Raw genomic sequence first — 18,037 nt, 5'->3', positions numbered from 1 at the left:
TGTATATCTCCTATCGGTTTGTTTCTCTGGAGAACCCTGAATAATGCAAGGGGTAAATGGCATCACGTCTGTAGACTCTCAGATGTTCACTTTTGGGGAATCTGGGTGAAAAGGTAGTGGGAATTATTTGTACAGTTCTTGCTGTGTTTCTGTAGTTCTGAAATTACGTCAAAATAAAAAGATAAAAGAAAAACAAAATGTATTTGAAAGCCAGTTTGGAACATAGCTTTTCTCTTATACAGAGCTTATGAACTTGTCTAAGTTCCCAAGGTAAACTGACAAAGGACTATTTAATGTAATGCTGGGCCCTCTGAAGGTGATTAAATAGGAAGAAGGCAATAGTGTTTTAATGGTGATTCAACCAGAAGGGAAAGCATTATACTTGAATAATAGATTTTAATTAATCTTTATTTTGGTGGAGAAACTATTGCAAAATTTTTAAATATTCAATTGCCAGTGTGAAATATTAGAGGAATAAACAGTTGGGGGGTTGAGGAAAGAATGGAAGTTAAAGAAGAAACCGGTGCTCAGGTGTATCTAGAGAGGAAGGGAGGAGAGTTTAAGGGAGGTTTCATTTGATTTGGTTTACTTGGAAGAAATTTGAGCATATTTATGCACTGAGGGGATGGAGCTAGGGTAGAAGGAGTAGTTGAAATTATACCAGAGAGAAGCAAAATCTGGTACACATGAAAAAGGATGGAATCTTAAGCAGTGCTTTTTTTATTTTATATACCGCTAAAATGTTTTTAAATGATAAAACTGGAGGACCGATATAAAATTGTCAACTTCTACATTTGCCAGGTAAGGACATAAAAATAAAGATAGACAAAGCCATCCAAACAATGGGAATCCACTATTACCATCGTTTTGTAAATAAAAGACATTTAAACTCTAAATATAGAGAAGGCATAATGTAGGGATTTAATAAATTTAGCATGATGTTCTTCTCTCATTGAGGACTGTTTATATGGATTCTTGCTTTTGGCATTAGTTCTAGCTGAGCACATGTAAGCAGCTGTGTCTATCTTGGTAGCTGGTACAGAGCCTGCCAGATGTGGTGTTCTAACAGCACACCTTGGATGGTTGCACATCTTTGTCTCCATTGTGACCTTGGCTCTTCCTTTGACTTGCTTTCCACAGTCGATCCTGATAACCCCTGACCTGGCCCCAGGCTCTGGTTCCTCCTCTTCCCAAGAGCAACTTTACAAGTAGGGCCTGTGGCATCCACTTCCACTTGCTTTATTGAAATTGCATGTTTATCTGCCAAGGTTGTGATTACTTTTATATCACCAGCTTTTGCCCTTTGTTAATGTTCACACTCACTTATCTCTTTCTGGTTAGCATAGCTTTCCTTTTCTCTTCACTTTGTTCATTCCCTCACCATTGCTTCTTAAAGAATATTGTTTTGCTGGGGAAGTTTATTAGCACCTTGTTTCTGCTTCTCTAATCTGCATAGTAGGTGCCTCTTTGCTTTCACAGGGAATGGCTGGTTTGGTTGCACACCTTACTGATGATATTAGTGCCGTTCCTTTGAGCTTTGATTAGGCCCTGCGCTGTTTCATGACCTTTGGGGTGAAGTCCAGAGCAATTCATCTTCTTGTATCTGTAAATGGGAAGCATGAGATCAGTTAGAAAGTGCTTTGGGTCAGATCTCTGTTCTTTGCTAATTATGTGACCTCACAAGTCTCTTAAACGCTCTAAGACTGTAAAATAGGGAAAAGAACATCAATCTTATAAGGTTATTCCAAGGATCAAATGAGAGAAATGTGTAAGGAGCTTTGAAATATGCTGGCACGTGGCAGCTCCAGTAACAATGGTAGCTGTTACTGTAACCCTCCTTTCCTCCCAGCACTTTCTAGAATTGTGCTGTCAGACAACCACTAGTTACATGTAGCCACTGAGCACCTGAAATGTGGCTGGTCTCAGCTGAGATGTGCTGTAACCGTAAAATATACACCACTTAAAGGGGAGACTACAGTGAGCTTACAGTTTACATCAGACTGTGATGTAACTTAAGAAATAAAACTCCATTGACACATCTCTGAGATTTGGGGGGTATGATAGCAGCTAGCATAATTACCATGAGTAATACAGGAGTATTACTTACAAGAAAGGGGATGAGGGATGCTGGGAATACAATATATTTCTCTGGGAAGAGGCACAATAACCAAGTACATGGAGACATATGTGGAACATGTGCCATTTTATTAATATACAGTGAGAAATAGAACAGTTTAGGGAACTAGGTGCTCAATCTTTTGCTTAGTCCATTCTCTTTTGTACTTAAGGTATGTGAGAAGCCAAATTATAATCACATGGATACTTGATATACTATGGATATACAAGGAATAAGGGGTGTTGATTTTATAATTTTAGTGTTAGTAGCTTGGGGACTTGACTGCTTGATCTTTGGATAATGTTTCTTAAAATCAAGTTGAAGAGTCCCATGGCCTATATGGCAGGGTGTCGAGGGTACACAGACCCAGGATAAACTTGACACATTTTCCTAGGGTACCAGAGATTTGGGGGATAAGAAGTTAAATAACCAAATTAGTCATTTAAAATAATATCTTTACACTAAAACACACTGATATATTATTAATTAGGATGCAAAAAATTACATAAATTTTTTTAAAAGCATGAAGGCTCAAAGAACTTTTGAGCTTGACATGGGCAGCTTCAGGCTTGGGGTGAGCAATAGAGCAGCAGAGTCAGGGGCAGAGGCTTGGGGATTGACACAGGAGGATTTTAAGGCCCAGGCTGTGCCACTTATTAGCTACATGACCTTGGACAAGTCATTTAACTTCTGCAAGCCTCTGTTTCCTCAACAGTGAAGTGAAGACAATAAACAGCCTTCCCCACAGCACTGCAAGATTCAGTGAGCCAGAGCACAAAAAGCAGTTAGGACAGTAGCTGACACTAGAAGGACAAAATAAAGGGTAGTGGTTATTGTTGCTATGCTTATAGCTATGCCTCGGACTCTCCTCAGCTATTAGGGGTGCTTTAGGGAGAAAAGCTGGGAACTCCCCGTCTTGGTGCATCCCATCTCTACAATGGGAACACATCTGCCACAGCCACTGTACTTTCCTGCTTCTGAGGCTGGCCAGTCCTCCTGATTGGTGTGTTACACCCTTAGAAATGTTCTTAGTGCATCTAGGGAAGTTATGGCTGAATGCAGCTGGCCCAAGGTTCAAGTCTGTGTATTTAGGCAGCACTGCACAGCTCTGTTCTTCCCTTCTTTGAGACCTCAGGAGGCTATCTCATTTCTAGGTGCTTGGGCAGTATCTTGCTGTAGCCCAGGTGTACTGATTACACAATGTGTATATATGTCATGTTTGCATGTCATTTTGACCATTTTGAGGGCTTGACAATATTTGATGTTTCCTTGTTTTGACTGTGATTGTACATGGCTACTGCTCAGTAACTGTTGATTAATAGATTGAAAGAAATAAAACTAAAATATATGCAGTGTTGTCACTACCTTCTATACTCTCACATCCAGCTCTTGCTACATGAGAGGGGAGGAGATAGGAGAAGGGCATACATACCTCCAAATCCCCAAATCTAGAAACAATCCCGGGCTTCTGTGGTGGCGCAGTGGTTGGGAGTCTGCCTGCCGATGCAGGGGACACGGGTTTGTGCCCCGGTCCAGGAAGATACCACATGCCGCGGAGCGGCTGGGCCCGTGAGCCATGGCCGCTGAGCCTGCGCGTCCGGAGCCTGTGCTCCGCAACAGGAGAGGCCACAACAGTGAGAGGCCCGTGTACCGCAAAAAAAAAAAAAAAAAAAAAGAAACAATCCTTTTGGACTTACCTGGCGGTCCAGTAGTTAAGACTCTGAGCTTCCACTCCAGGGACACGGGTTTGATCCCTGGTCGGAGAAGATCCTGCATGCCATGTGGAGCAGCCAGTAATAATAATAATAAGAAGAAGAAGAAGAAGTAAAAAGAAAAAAGAAAGAAAGAAAGAAAAAACAATCCTTTCACCACAGTGACAAACACCACAGTGTTTCCCTGTCCTGTATTCTACCCTAGCTAGGTAGGAGATGTGAGGTATTGGAAAGGTCAAGGTCTTTGGGATAAGACAGACTTAGGACAGTGGCTCAGTTCCTTCACTTACTAGTGAGGGCACTGGAACTTACCAGGTAGATGACCCCCTTCAACCTCTTTGAACTTTAATTTCCCAATCAACCCATCTCCCAGAGTTGGCAAGGATTGAATGAGACAAAGATCAAGAAGCTCTTGTCCTGGATGGGACATGTTTAATAAATATTACTTTCCATGTAAAAATAATTTTGGGGACTTCCCTGGTGGTCCAGTGGTTAAGAATCTGCCTTCCAATGCAGGGGACATGGGTTCAATCCCTGGTTGGGGAACCAAGATCCTACATGCCGCAGGGCAACTAAGCCCTCGCACCACAACTACTGAGCCCGCGCGCTCTGGAGCCTGTGTGCCACAACTAGGGAGATAAGCCTGCATGCCACAACAAAAGAGCCTGCATGCTGCAGCTAAGACCCAACACAGCCAAAATAAATAAATAAATATTTTAAAAAAATTTTTAATTAAAAACAATAATTTTGGTCCTGTGGAAAGGCAGATATTTGGCCCACGGCTGGGCAATGTTTTTGGGGATCTTAGGGAAAATTCAGATTTTCCTTTTGTATTTTCTTCAGTCATGGAGTAAGTGGGAATTTAAGTCTGATTTGTAAGCTAGATAAGGGAGAGAGGAGAAAGTAAAAGGAAGTCAGTGATGGTGAGCCAGGTGATAAATCATATTAAAACAATAAACATTTCTCTATGTATGTCTGTATGTATGTATATATATCTCTATTTCTTTCATCCCCTCCTTTCTTTTCTGTCAAGTCATCTTATTGTTTTTGTTCTACCAGTTTTATTTTCTATTTTATTTTTGGGCTAGGTTATATATCCACATAGCTCAAAATTCAAAAGGTATAAAAGGGGATGCAGTGAAAAGTCACGTTTCCACCCTGTTCTTCAGCCGCCAAATTCTTCTCCCTAAAGGCAACCAATGTCACCAGATTCTTGTGTATCTTCCTGAAATACTGTTTACCCTCTTTTTACACAATTGATCACATATTCTGCTACTATCTGAAATCTTGCTTTTTTCACTTAATCTTGAAGATTATCCCACATCCATGCATGCAAAGCTCCCTTGCTCTCTCTTAATTTACTTTTTTTTTAACATCTTTATTAGAGTATAATTGCTTTACAATGGTGTGGCTTAATTTACTTTTAATGCCATTGTATTTTGTGTATGTACCATTACTTGTTTAACCAGTACCCTACTGAGAAACATTCAGGCTAGTTCTGTTTTTTGCTATTAAGTAATGTTGTAATAAATAATCTTGCATATGTCATTTTGCAGTAAGCAAGTATATCTATAAGACAAATTCCTGAAATGGAATTTCTGGGTGAAAAAATATGTGCATCTGTAAGTTAATCGATGTTGTCAAATTGCCCTTCATAGAAGTTGTATCAATGCATGTGCTACCCTACAGAGTAGCAAAGTCTTCTGAGTTTTCTAAAGTACACATACAAAGGAACCAAAGCACATACATAGGAAGTAATGGAGACAATTTGTTATGACCCAATGACCATGGGCTAATTGGATTCTTATTGTTCCTCTGCTCTCTCTCGGGTACATAATCTGGACCTCATATAGATTTAGTTATTTAACTTCACAATTCTAAAATTAAACTCCACATTAAAGAGGTTTCTAATTTACAAACTGATATTTAGCTGCATTTCAGACTGTCAGAACCTCATGAAATAGAAGGGATGGGTTTAATCTTTGTTTTTTAAGGTTTCAAATTTGATACCTCTATGAAACCTATGGCTCAGAAAGCTTTTGGTCTTGCACCCCTTTACTCTCTTAAACATTTCTGAGAACTGGACTCCAAAGAGCTTCTGGTTCATGTGGGATATATATTTTTTACAATATTTAAAAGCAAAACTAAAAAGTTTCCATTTGTTTATTTAAAATGATTCCATTATAACATAAATAACATAACTTTTCTTATGAAAAGTAACTATTTTTTTAAATTAGTGATAAAAACAGCATTGTTTCATAGTGTTGCAAATCTGGCTTAGGAGGTGATAGCTGGCATAGCACCTCGTGGAACCTTTTCTTGTGGACTGGACTTCTATGGTAAAACATTTTCTGCCCTACCTTGACACCAGATATGTCTCCTCCTTACCCTCCTGCTATAAATCCTCACCCACCATTTCCAGGAAGTGATGGGCAGTGTCAAGATTCATGGGTTCTTTGTGAACTGGTTTTCCAAATCTGGTGTTCAAATAGGCTAAAACTTGAATGGGTCTTTGTGGATCACAGAGGGTCCCTCTTGCAGAACTCTAAGTGAATACGGTAGCTGTATTAGATTTGATGTAAGGGACCAAAGGGGTCATACAGTAGTGTGTTTGGGGTAATGCCCAGGCTTCATGTGCCCAGCCTACACTGTAATTACCAAATCATCATGCCCAGTACTGACCATGGCTCCATACACCTAGATCAGCGGCCAGCATGTTATCAAAGAGATCTGGCTCTTCCTACTGGATTACCCTCAGTAGACTAATTATGCTTATTGGGTGAAAAGATAAGAGGCTAGAAGAGCCATGCTGAGTTTGAAGAATAGTGCATGTGAAACGCACAGAGAATCAGGCTCACCCCCCTAGTGAGAGCCAGGTGTGATACTCACAGAGCTAAAGCCAGAACTGGAAAGACGGTGACACCTATGGGTAAGATAAAAAGACTGGTGACCACTGGCAGCCCTACATGGGCAGATCAGCCAGGAAATTAGAGCTGTCCAACAGTAGAATTCTGTGCCAGCAGGAGGGAGCCAAATGAGGTTTGTAATCCAGAAAACTGTCATACCCTTCCTGGTGAGACTGCTCAGGGGGAAGGACCCTGGGCTAGGCATCATTTTGAAGAGGAAGTGAATGCTCAACTCTACCATAGTAACCACAGTTCAATACTTAAGTGTTTTTGTCCTCCTTTGTGGTCTACAAGTCCTTCTATGACACTATTTGTAACATGGGTTGGGGCAAGTAATATTTTTCTATTTAATAATTGAAGCAAATGAGGAAAACAGGCTCAAGGACACTAAATGGAAGGGCCTAGCTGGAAAGTGATTACACCACACCCAGATCTTCAGACAGCTAATCCAGTGCTATATCCATTCTTCCAAGGTGGACTAGTATGGGTGGGAGAAGCTGGAGACAGTGGAAGAAACAGAAGCTCAGCTGAGCCGTTGGAGACTAAGAGGCTTTAGAGGGCAAAGAAAGCGGGCGAAACACAAAGGAAGGGATCTCTTGGCAAATGTGGGAGTTGGTGGGGAGACTGACCCGAGTATCCAATTTGTATTGGGACACAAGAAATCAAGTTGGAAAAGTAGGAATAGGGTCAGATGAATAATTTGGAGGTGATGTGGTACATAAGAAGGCATTGCTATGGCTACATGAGAACCAGAGTAACAATGAAAGAAGGGCCTTAGGAAGATTAGTCTGGCAGTGGAACAAGGATCTGAGTGGAAGAAAGAGTCTAGAAGCAGATAACCAGGATACTGTTGTGGTGATTTAGGTGTGAGGTGATAAGTCTCGGACTAAGACGGCAGCAGTGGAAAGGTGAGGAAAGAAGAATTCACAAGACAATAAGAAGACAGACACTCATGACTTAGTAACAGATTAGCTATAGGAACAAAAGCTGCTCCAAGCTCTGAGGATCTAGAAAAATAAAGGCCTCACTGGAACATAAGATTAGGACCTTTATTTTTGAGACATTAGATTTGATGTAACAGTATCAGAGAGACAGATAAACAAACTGAAACTTATTACATCATAACTGAATGGCCAGAGGTCAATCTCTTTAAGAAGTACATTTTGAAGCACATGGATGAAAAAAGAAATAAGGTATATTAGCTAGCACATATGCTATAATCATAAAAACCAAAATATAGTTTTCTTGCATATTAATTTTATTAGCAATTATAAAATAAAACCAGTTTATGAAAATAGTTCCCTTTTCAAGATATAGGAACTACAGTCTTTGAAAAATATACGCACCCATAATTGTTACAATACATATCCTTGTATATATACCCTGGACATTATAAAAGTATTTAAGAGTCACACCCTGTAAAAGTTGGGAGAAGAAACATTTTCTCCAAATTTGGTCATATATTGTGATATTCAAGCACTTAAACCACACTGTTGAAATAAAACATGTCTCTAGTGTACAGGCCCCCAAAGGGATTTAACTTTCAAGGTCCCATAGGTTCTTTTATTGTGCAAGGTAAAGAACCAGGAGAGGGTTCCCTGAGAGTTCATTTACCTTATGTAGCTCAAGCAGTGGTTTACTTTCCGTACTTAATCATGGAACTAAAGGAGGGATAAATAAGACCATGGAAACCCATCTTGGGCAGGTCCCCTCCCTAGCATCCCTAAACATGGAGCATGTCTCCTACAAGAGGATCTCTAACCCTTAAGCCCTAAGACGCTCTAAGTCTATAATTATCTAACATACTTGCAAAATGATGCTTTTGCAACTCTAAACTCTAATATTGCAGATTAGGCTAAAGTTATAAAGTGGGACTTTCCTAAACAGACTTCATTTAGGATTTGTCTGGTGGGAAGCACTTGGGAAGATCAGCAAGCCAAAAATTTCCTCTTGGAACTACTGGAAAAGATCCTTTTCTCACCAAGGCATAAACCTCAGAAGCCCAAATTCTTTCTTACTTTGGAAGAATTGTGATGAAACAGTGGGAAAGAGCCTATAATCTTTCAAATCTGTAGGCTTAAGATAAGAGCTCTGACACAGTAAGAGCTGGAGACCATTATAGCCTCACCAGTAAAGGGTTCACTGTGACAAAGAGCCATTTGCGTGTACTCTCTACTTCCTGATTAACCTCCCAAGGTTTCCTAAATATTACATTCTCTCTTTAACTGCAGAATACTGGCCTGATGAAGTTCCAGACATAAAATGTGTTGTTTGAATTCATGATGTTAGTATCATGGTGCAGCACTGACACTTAATATCATACTGATAAACTAGAATTTAACAGTGATTTTGTTTTCGTATTGAAGAAACTACAAAAATCAATCGACCATGGATTCACAGGTCTTTACATTTACTATATAACATGAAGCATTATTATAAATAATTCCATAAGGGAAAAAGACTACAAAAATAAGTTTACTAGGATTACTGTATTTTAAAAAGTAATTTAAAAAATATATACTCCAAGTCCCCTAAGTATTTGGTTTAGAAGGTAAGAGAGGTATCTTAATAGGGTGAACCATAAGGAACTATGGTTTTTGTAAGTTAAAAAGGTAAAATCTCATCAATTTCTTATGGTTCAACCTAATAAAGCCCTGAGAAAATTTTATTTGGCATCACACCATAAATTCAAAGAGAATTTATAGAAAATCACATTTCTAGTATAGGGAAAACACTTCAGGATGGAAATGTGCACACTGGCCATGCCAAGATTTCTTTCTTATGATTTTTAAACACCTTAACTTAGAAAGTTAAGAAAAATTTAGTGCAGTTTCAAAAAAACAGAGGACAATTAGACTTACAGAATGTAGCTACAGATGATAATGCCACTAAAACAGAAAACTATTAGCCAAATTTGGTGATTTAAATATTTTTTTAAGTTTATGTATGAAAATTTCAGCACTAAAGTGAAAAGGCACAAATATGGGTTAAAAGAATGACAATAATTTATAAAAGCCTTGAAAATAAGGCTAATTCATTTGTTTTATTAATACCATTAAGTAGGCACCTACTCCAGGTTTCAGCTTTGGCCTCCTAAATGGGATTACATTTCAAATGAATTCTCAACACAACACTAATTATACAGCAGCATTATTATCAATAAGTTTCTTAGCCTCTACACTGCTAAAAGAGAATCTAAAATTTCCTCCCACCTATATCCCATCAGTACCAAAAATACACTTTTAAAAATTACATATATTTATACTTAGGAGTCATAAAAAATTGTGCAGTTTTTCTTCAACTAATGATGTGTTCTCTTACCAAATGCCACCCCAACAACCAAAGCCAAAACCAAAACCAAAAAATAACTGACACACACAAAAAATAATAATTGCTACACCCAATTGACTGGCTATCCTCAATTAATTAAAGACATACCATATTCAAAACTGGTACCTTAACTATGAAATGTATTGTATATAGTCAATGAAGTAAATGCAGATTTTCCAGGTGTGTATGCGGGTGGTATGTCTCAACTGGGTGATGGTGTACTTTAAAGAAATACACATTTCAGCAATGATGCTTTATTTGGAGCTCTGGTACCATTTACGGATGGCTGCTCCAATGCTACTGGCCACTACACATAAGGAGCCACCCACTGTCCACCACGACGGCACATCATGAAAGAAAATAATCTGAAAGATAAAAGCAAAGACCACATCCATAGTCTTCATTAATGCTACTAGCCCTGCTTTTTCTATTTGAATGGCTTTTGCGAGAAACACCTGACCTCCCAAACCAAACAGCCCAATTAGTATGAGAAATAGCCTGTCCAACCCACAGTGCGGCAGACTCCATTCTCCTAATATAGAAAGGGCAATGACGCACTCGGTAAGGCCAGCTACTACATAATACCAAATGCTCAACACGTAGTCCACAGATGTCCCTATTTTCCTTAGGATAACTAAAGTCACGGCAGCAAACACAGCGTGTACAAGTGCTGCGAAAGCACCCTTCAGGTGAACTGAATAGTCTTTATCGGTCTCCACGACTTCGGAACCAAACAAAAATGGCGGCCTCACGATAAGGATCACTCCGGTGATTGTGAATGCAGTGAAGACAGCGTCCCAAGGGCTATACTTTTCCTTGAGAAATATGCAAGCAATTATAGACGTAAACACTGGACAGCTAAATGAGATAACCGTGGCATCAGCGAGGGATGTTGACTGGTAGGCGTAGTATAAAAGGATCATGGCACTAGAACCAAGGACTCCTCTGAGAAGGAGGAAGATTCGTTGACTTTTGGGGCCTATAAACCCAGTTCTGTAGATTCAAAGGAAGGAATGCATATTAAATGAACTCGGTATTTGTTTTCAAATTACATTTTTAAATTAAGCATTATCTTAAAAGTCCTAACTATCAGAAAACAGGAAATAGTAAATTAATTATAATGTCTACAACTATTATACACCTTTTAGAAAGTGTTTCCTAAGTATAGCTAATGACATTAAAGTGTTCACAGTAGAAGCAAAAATAGCACAAGAGAAATACATAAATAGTATAAGTCAGCAAATATAGATATTATTTTCCCTAGGTATAGATATATGCCTGCAAAAAAGCCAAAAAGGAAAATATACTGAAATGTTCATCATGGTTATTATACCTTAAGAGGTGGACTCATAGGTAATTTTCCTTTCTATTTATTTTCCCAAAATTTTCTGTAATGAAAAGTGTTATTTTTATAATAAATACAATTTCATTATTTAGCTGCCCTGTATAAGAAAACTTGGGAATGCGAGTGTGCATTCTCAATCTTAGTTTTTCTGTTACAGCTGAAAGCAATGCTAAAATTTATTTCAGCCATTGAATATGAGACAACTTTTCATTGTTCTCCTTAGGAAAAGAGTTAAAGTACACTGGAAAAGAAACTGTAGCATTCGGATAAATATAATAACTGCTGTTCAAATGCTTTACAATTAAATATTTACGAAGCAGAGTACTGTGTAAGTTCCTGGCTAGGTGCGGCTCATTGGTCTGTGCCAGAGCTGGCCTTTTTAGAGCAGTGTCTAGGCTTGATATAGGGAGCCCTTGGTCTCTGGAGTTAGAAATGAAAGTGTGGTCACCTTTGGTCCATACTTTGAAAAGCTAAGAGTTTTTCATGATAGTGAAACATAAAATGGGTCAAAACAGATTAGTGCCAACAATTTAAGAAAATTCTTCTAAGTGCCTTCCTGCCAATACTTTTACTCCAAAATGGAGAGAATGATTGTGTTAGCATCAGTGGTCTGTTGCCACCTTTAGACATTTCTGAAGTCTTACCTACCATCATTTCCTAAAATATTGTGACTTGTCCACACCTACACAGGAATTTCTGACAATATTTTTGATCTTAGCGGATTTTCACCTTTTTCACCAAAGACTTGGGATAAGGAGTGAAACTATTCTAAGTAAATCTGCACTGAGTTATAGATACAAAGAGACTTTGGTAGCAAGTGACTGAAGCTTTTATTCTGGAGTTTAAGCATCTTTACCCAAAGAGAAAAAGAGCCAAGCAGCCACCAGGAACCCAACAGGCGCTCCTCCCAGGCGTCTAAGTACACAGGGGTGTGTAGAGGTTACAACAGTGTGGGGGAGGTATAATTTTCACCTGGGGAGGGTGTGTGTATGGGGTCCATGTGGAAGGGGAAGGGAGGCTGGGCGGGGAGAGAAGAGTAAGGATGGGGACTACAGTTTTCGTACAGGGTAGAGGACAAATGATATCATTCCCTCCAGTTTACAGATGAGGACACTGAACAAGAAAAGAGCTAAAAAGGCCTTTCTCAAGATCCCCTTTTCCCTTTCCCATGGCACCCTAGTGGGAAGACCTAAATATTATTACTGTAACCTTCTGTCTGCCCTGCTAGGAGAGCAGCCTGTTCTACTTAAAGAAACCTCTGACACTAGGAGACACTACTATTTCCTCCCGTTTACTTTTTTCTTCCAAATACTAGTTATGCCAAAGGAAAGAGGGAGGGTGGTACAAGATGGGGGGAATTGTACAAGGAAAGCTTTGTTCTCAAAATAGGGGGTGGTAAATAACTGAATCTCTTTCCCCTCCTTTGTTTGGGCATGTGGTTGGTGCTTATGAGAGCATCTTCTGTGGGTGGATCCTTGTGACTTTTCATTAATCTGAGCCAAAGGGTGTAGGGACTGGTAAATCTGTGAGAGGGATAAAGCAGAGTCTGTAGAGCAGATAATTTAAGCAGGTCAAAAGACTTACAAACATTTATTAATACCTTCTACTTTGCAGGTAAGAAATACTTACTTTCTGTATATTAAGCAAGGGATAATGATTAGCATTTGGAACACACATCGGAATGCACTAATTTCTACAGCGTGGATGTCTTGCACTTTTTTAACAAATAAAGAGCCCACTGAGAAGAGGAACGCAGACAATAATGTGTAAAACAAGCCAAGTCCAGGACAGGGTGCTTTCTTCTCAGCTTCTGAAAAAGATTAAATTCTGGTTAGTCCTTGCTTCCAAGGGTATGTTTAATCACTTTTACTTAGAAATTGAGAAAAATGGAACAATATTAATAGCTAACAGGATACAAAAATCACCTCCTAAGCATATCCGTTCTCTGGATCTGAACCATTTTCTCCACGAAGAATAAAGAACCATAGACAAAGGGCAACAATTTAAACCTACATTTTTAAAATGCAGTTCACCCTATAAAATGGATCTCTTTGGCTCACTGAAGACTCATCCCTCACTCCTAAAGTCAAAAAGAAGTAAAAAGCTTGCCAAGATGGTGAAAGAAATCTTTAAGAAATGCTTATCAAGATAGCTAGAGAAAAATACTTCCAAGTGATATTTTATATCATCTCTTTGGTGAACTCGGCTTTATGTAGAAAGTGTTCTTTTCTGGAAAACAGGTCCTAACTGTGTGATATGGCTACTTGTTGATTAGCTGACTTCCCCCACAAGCCTGTAAGCTCCTCCAGGGCTAAGATCTCATCTGCCCTGTTCAGGCCTAGCCCATGGAAAACCCTGAATAAATATTTGCTGAAGGAAATAATATAAGAAAATTTCGTGGAAAGATGTAGGGTCTAACACCACAGGCAAAAGCATAATCTGAGAAGGCTGTTTAGTTATTTTGAACAGTTAAGGAGATCTTAAAGTTTTCACGGTTTACGACTTATCTTCCATTTAGAACATAAACTCTTTGAGGCCAGGGGCTAGGTTATCTATCCCTCTGACTTAGTACTTAAAAATGCTTAAAAGTGCTTAAAAATTAAAAAAAGCAAAAAACAAAAAACAGGACTGCCATCTAATTCTTGGCTTGATCTGAACCAGGAAACTTCTGCTTTCTCCAGGGCATCAAGTATTCAATCCATTAATGACAGTCTGTAGGAGCAGCCACTGCCTCTGTCTTAAACAGCTGCCTAAGACAGGAGTAGAACCTGCTTTCAATCTCACCCCCATCATTCAGAGGAGAGCAAAATGCAACATGTTAAGCAGAGACCTCCTTAAAAGATAGGCCACACACTGAGGAATATTTTTTTTTCTTTTTTGAAACTAACACAAAAACAAGGACAGAATAGGAAGGAAACACAGTACTGGCCCTTGTTAGTTAAGAGCATAGCAGAGGTGAAGGATGTGTAGGCACATGCAATTTGTAATAAAACAAGGATTTTCATTCCAATCTAGGGATTTACAATGGGTTACTCAGCCATAAAACAGTATTGCACAAAGTTTGTTTTAATGCCCTTTTCTGATAAACACAAACACCAGGTAGTACATTTCAACATCCTCATGTTAATTAAACACCTTTGCCCACAAGTGACAAACAATTTGCAAAGTGGGACCAAACTCTGATGATGCACCATCTTCCTGGGGGTACACTACAGCCTTTGTAGTAAAAGATGCCATTCTGGTCAGTGGTCTCCACCTTTTCCTGTTCTAGGTGTACTGCTGGAGAGAATGACTTGGAGCTAGCAGTCGTCATGTAATAGGTTATCCATTATAAGTGCCTGAATCCTCCACGTTCTGTTCTATATCTATGTGCTCAGATACTGTAGGAACTAAACTGCACATACCCACTCAGCCCATGAGAAGGAAGCTTTAGAAGACTTCCAAGTTAAGCACCACAAAATACATGTATTGGCTCTGGTCAGCCTTAGAGGTCAGTTTCTGAAATTTCAGAATTCAGGTCCAAATAAAATAGTTTTTCTTTCTTTCTTCCTTTCTCCCTTCCTTCCTTCCTCCCTCCCTTTCTCCCTTCCTTCCTTCCTATAAATTTATTTTATTTATTTATTTATTTATTTTTGCTGTGTTGGGTCTTTGTTGATGTGCGCAGGTTTTCTCTAGTTGCAGCGAGCAGGAGTTACTCTCCATTGCGGTGCGCGGGCTTCTCATCGCCGTGGCTTCTCTTGTTGCAGAGCACGGGGTCTAGGCTCACGGGCTTCAGTAGTTGTGGCACGTGGGCTTCAGTAGTTGTGGCTCGCAGACTCTACAGCGTAGGCTCAGTAGTTGTGGTGCACGGGCTAAGTTACTCCGTGGCAGGTGGGATCTTCCCGGACCAAGGCTCGAACCCATGTCCCCTGCATGGGCAGGCATATTCTTAACCACTGTGCCACCAGGGAAGCCCCAAAATAGTTTTTCTTAAAAGAAACCCAATCCTTACATAGAACCTACGCCCTCAGGCAGAACAGAATAGGAAGATCGAGGACAGAAAACATCTCCCTGGTCTATATTTCAAGGATCTTCTCCAACCTAAACTTCTAAAATTTTCTCCAGGAATATTTTAACTTAACATGATATTTTGACTCTTTTAAAACTTTAAGTTACAAGGTCTAGTTGAACTTGATTATTTGTTATAAGACTGAGGACTGGTTCTCCTCAGGCAAACCTCAGTCTCTTACAGAATAGTAATTTCAATTCTCTCTGTCAAAGGAGATGGACAAGAGAGTAGCATAATCCAAAGAGGCATTTGCCTATGTAATATGCTTCCAAGTTCATATTCCACGGAAAACATATCTAATAATTTGAAAACTCTAAATAATTCAAGTTAAGTAAGTGGCCACAGTGCGATTTCCTGAGTCAGAAGAAAACTGAAAAGTTGCTCACTTTCTCTATCCTCTGCTTTAAACTGGTGATTCACTACCCAGGTTGGGAATTAGAATCAACTGAGGAACTTCTAAAACTTCACGGCCAGCCCTACCCTAGACCCACTGAAATAGGGGACCTCGGTCACTGTAAAAAGCTCTACTGGTTTCAGGGCCACTGCTACCCTAAGGAACTCACTCCTTCCAGGGGGATGTGAGGCACAGACTTAAGACAACTTCTCCTTGCTTCAGTCTAAGACCCACACTGTCCCTCAAGAAAATAAACAGATGTCTTAGGATAGCTGTGTGCTGTCTGTGAAGGTTATCCAAGAATGTAAGCAAAATGGGTAACAGTTTCAACCTGAATTTGAAAATGAACTTTCTTGAGATAACCAATTGGGTTAAGAGGCTAAAATGATACTGTCACAAAGATCAATGACCACAGTGCGGAGGTTTAAAGTGTTTCTAAGGCAATCCCGTTTTTGGAATATTATCTGGTCACCTTATAGTAATAAGTATTACTAAGGCTTACTATTAGCAACTTGCTTTGAAATTAAAAGACCCCTCAAGATTCTTAAGTGCAACTGCTTACGTAGGTTTTGCCACCTTCTGCCTGAAGTATTCCTCTTTGGTTCACAAACAGGGGAATCGTTTAAAAGTTTGCAAGGACTAACTCAGCAGTCCATCGTAACAACATTCAGCCATAGGATGCTAAGATGAGAAACTGACTTCTTCAAAGCTGCACATCTGGTCAGCTCAGCTGAAGGTAACCCTTACATAAATGATCTGAAGCCTGATCATTTCTCTTAGCATTAAGGACAAAAATGCAGCAACAACCATCTCCCTGCGGTTTGTCTCTCTACAAAATGTGTGAATTTTCTGACTCTCAAGAAGTGCAGACAGAAAGCGGGGTCAGCTAAAAGACACAGAAATCCCAGGTCACACTTAAGGGAGGTGATCCAGAGGATGAGACGGTGCAGATTGTGTAATTTTGTCTTGAAAGGACATCTGCCTATTTCTCTTTTCTTTGAGGAAGCTGCTCCAGGTGGGTGGTGGAGTTCAAGGAGGAATGTGCTTGGGGCTAGGAGAAAGGGCTCTGGGCTGGGTCGCTAGCAAACTGGGATCCTATCCCTGGTGCTGCCCGGACCTGTGAAGTGTCTCATCCATACATGCTAGATCTTCGGAAAAACAAAACAAAACAAAAAAACCCTCCCAAAGCCCTCACCTTCCCAGGCCTCAATTTCATCATTTGTGAAAGGAAGACATTGAATAAGATAAAGGGTTTCTCACACGGGGTCCCTGGCTTTGGAGGCGGGTCCGTGAACCTCTTACCCGTGTTTGTAAGATTGTGCCTCTGTTTCATTTTGCATCAGTTGCTACAAATTCCTTGTAACTCAAAAAGGTTAAGAACCAGTAGTAGTCCCACTCAACTCTGCCTTTCCAAGATTCTAAAACTCTGAGACAAACGTTTTTCTAGACTCGATGCTTTTCAACTTCCTCTTCAAGCAACACCGTTTACATTGAGATCAGTTCTCTTGCTTAGCTTCCTCCCAACCTCGGCCAGCTGCGGGATGGCCTTTCTCGCTGACTCCCAATCTCGGGCAGGGCGCACCGAACGGCAATCTGACTCCATGATCCTGCCCGCAACACTTTAATCACTTTAATTATAGGAACAGTTTCAGAATCCCAAAGGGGTTCCAAAACAATCAGAAACTTTCTGCGCTCTTCCCGCCGACGGGGGCGCGGGGGGCTTCTGCTTTACAGCCCGCACCCTCCGCCCCCAGGTGACAGCGTGAGGATGTTCACGAGCTCCGATCAGGGTGGGAAGGGGGGGGGGGCGCGGTCCACACGGGGCCCCCGGCCGGCGGCTGCGGGGACCCCCACCGCTGGCGCCCGCCCGGTCCCCCACGGGCGACACCCGCACCAGGGTCCGTGCGCCGCACTCACCCTGCTCCGCGCGCGAGCCGCACGGCAAGGAAGGACACTGCCAGCACCCGCCGGGGCCGGGCGTCTCCGCTACCTCGGTGGCCGCCGACTCTTGCCTGGAGCCCGGGGGCGGGATGTCCACCAGCGGCAGCCCAGACTCCAGCCGCTTGGCGGCCCCAGTGTCGTCCACGGGCCGCATCGCCCAGCCGGCGATCTCCCCGCGGCCACCGCGGCGTCTGGCGCCGGCAGCCGCGGCTCCACTGCTCCGCTCTTCCGGCCCGCGGAGGTGG

The 18,037-nt window shown here is 40.8% G+C and overlaps 1 protein-coding gene across 1 annotated transcript; it reads right to left on the bottom strand.

The window, feature by feature from the left end:
- Nucleotides 1-10,318: 10,318 nt before the first annotated feature.
- Nucleotides 10,319-17,997, bottom strand: SLC35G1 (solute carrier family 35 member G1; the record flags this gene model as incomplete). Its single annotated transcript, XM_079719347.1, has 3 exons — nt 17,769-17,997; nt 13,039-13,219; nt 10,319-11,057 (listed from the first exon to the last, which is right to left on the bottom strand). The coding sequence occupies exons 1-3, from the start codon at nt 17,944-17,946 to the stop codon at nt 10,319-10,321; spliced, it is 1,098 nt and encodes a 365-aa protein (XP_079575473.1). The 5' UTR covers nt 17,947-17,997.
- Nucleotides 17,998-18,037: the final 40 nt, after the last annotated feature.

The sequence above is a fragment of the Hyperoodon ampullatus genome (assembly GCF_949752795.1).
Source record: "Hyperoodon ampullatus genome assembly, chromosome: 1".
Classification (NCBI taxonomy): domain Eukaryota; kingdom Metazoa; phylum Chordata; class Mammalia; order Artiodactyla; family Ziphiidae; genus Hyperoodon; species Hyperoodon ampullatus.
Note: the sequence above shows the minus strand (reverse complement) of the source record. Positions and strands in the feature narration are given on the sequence as shown.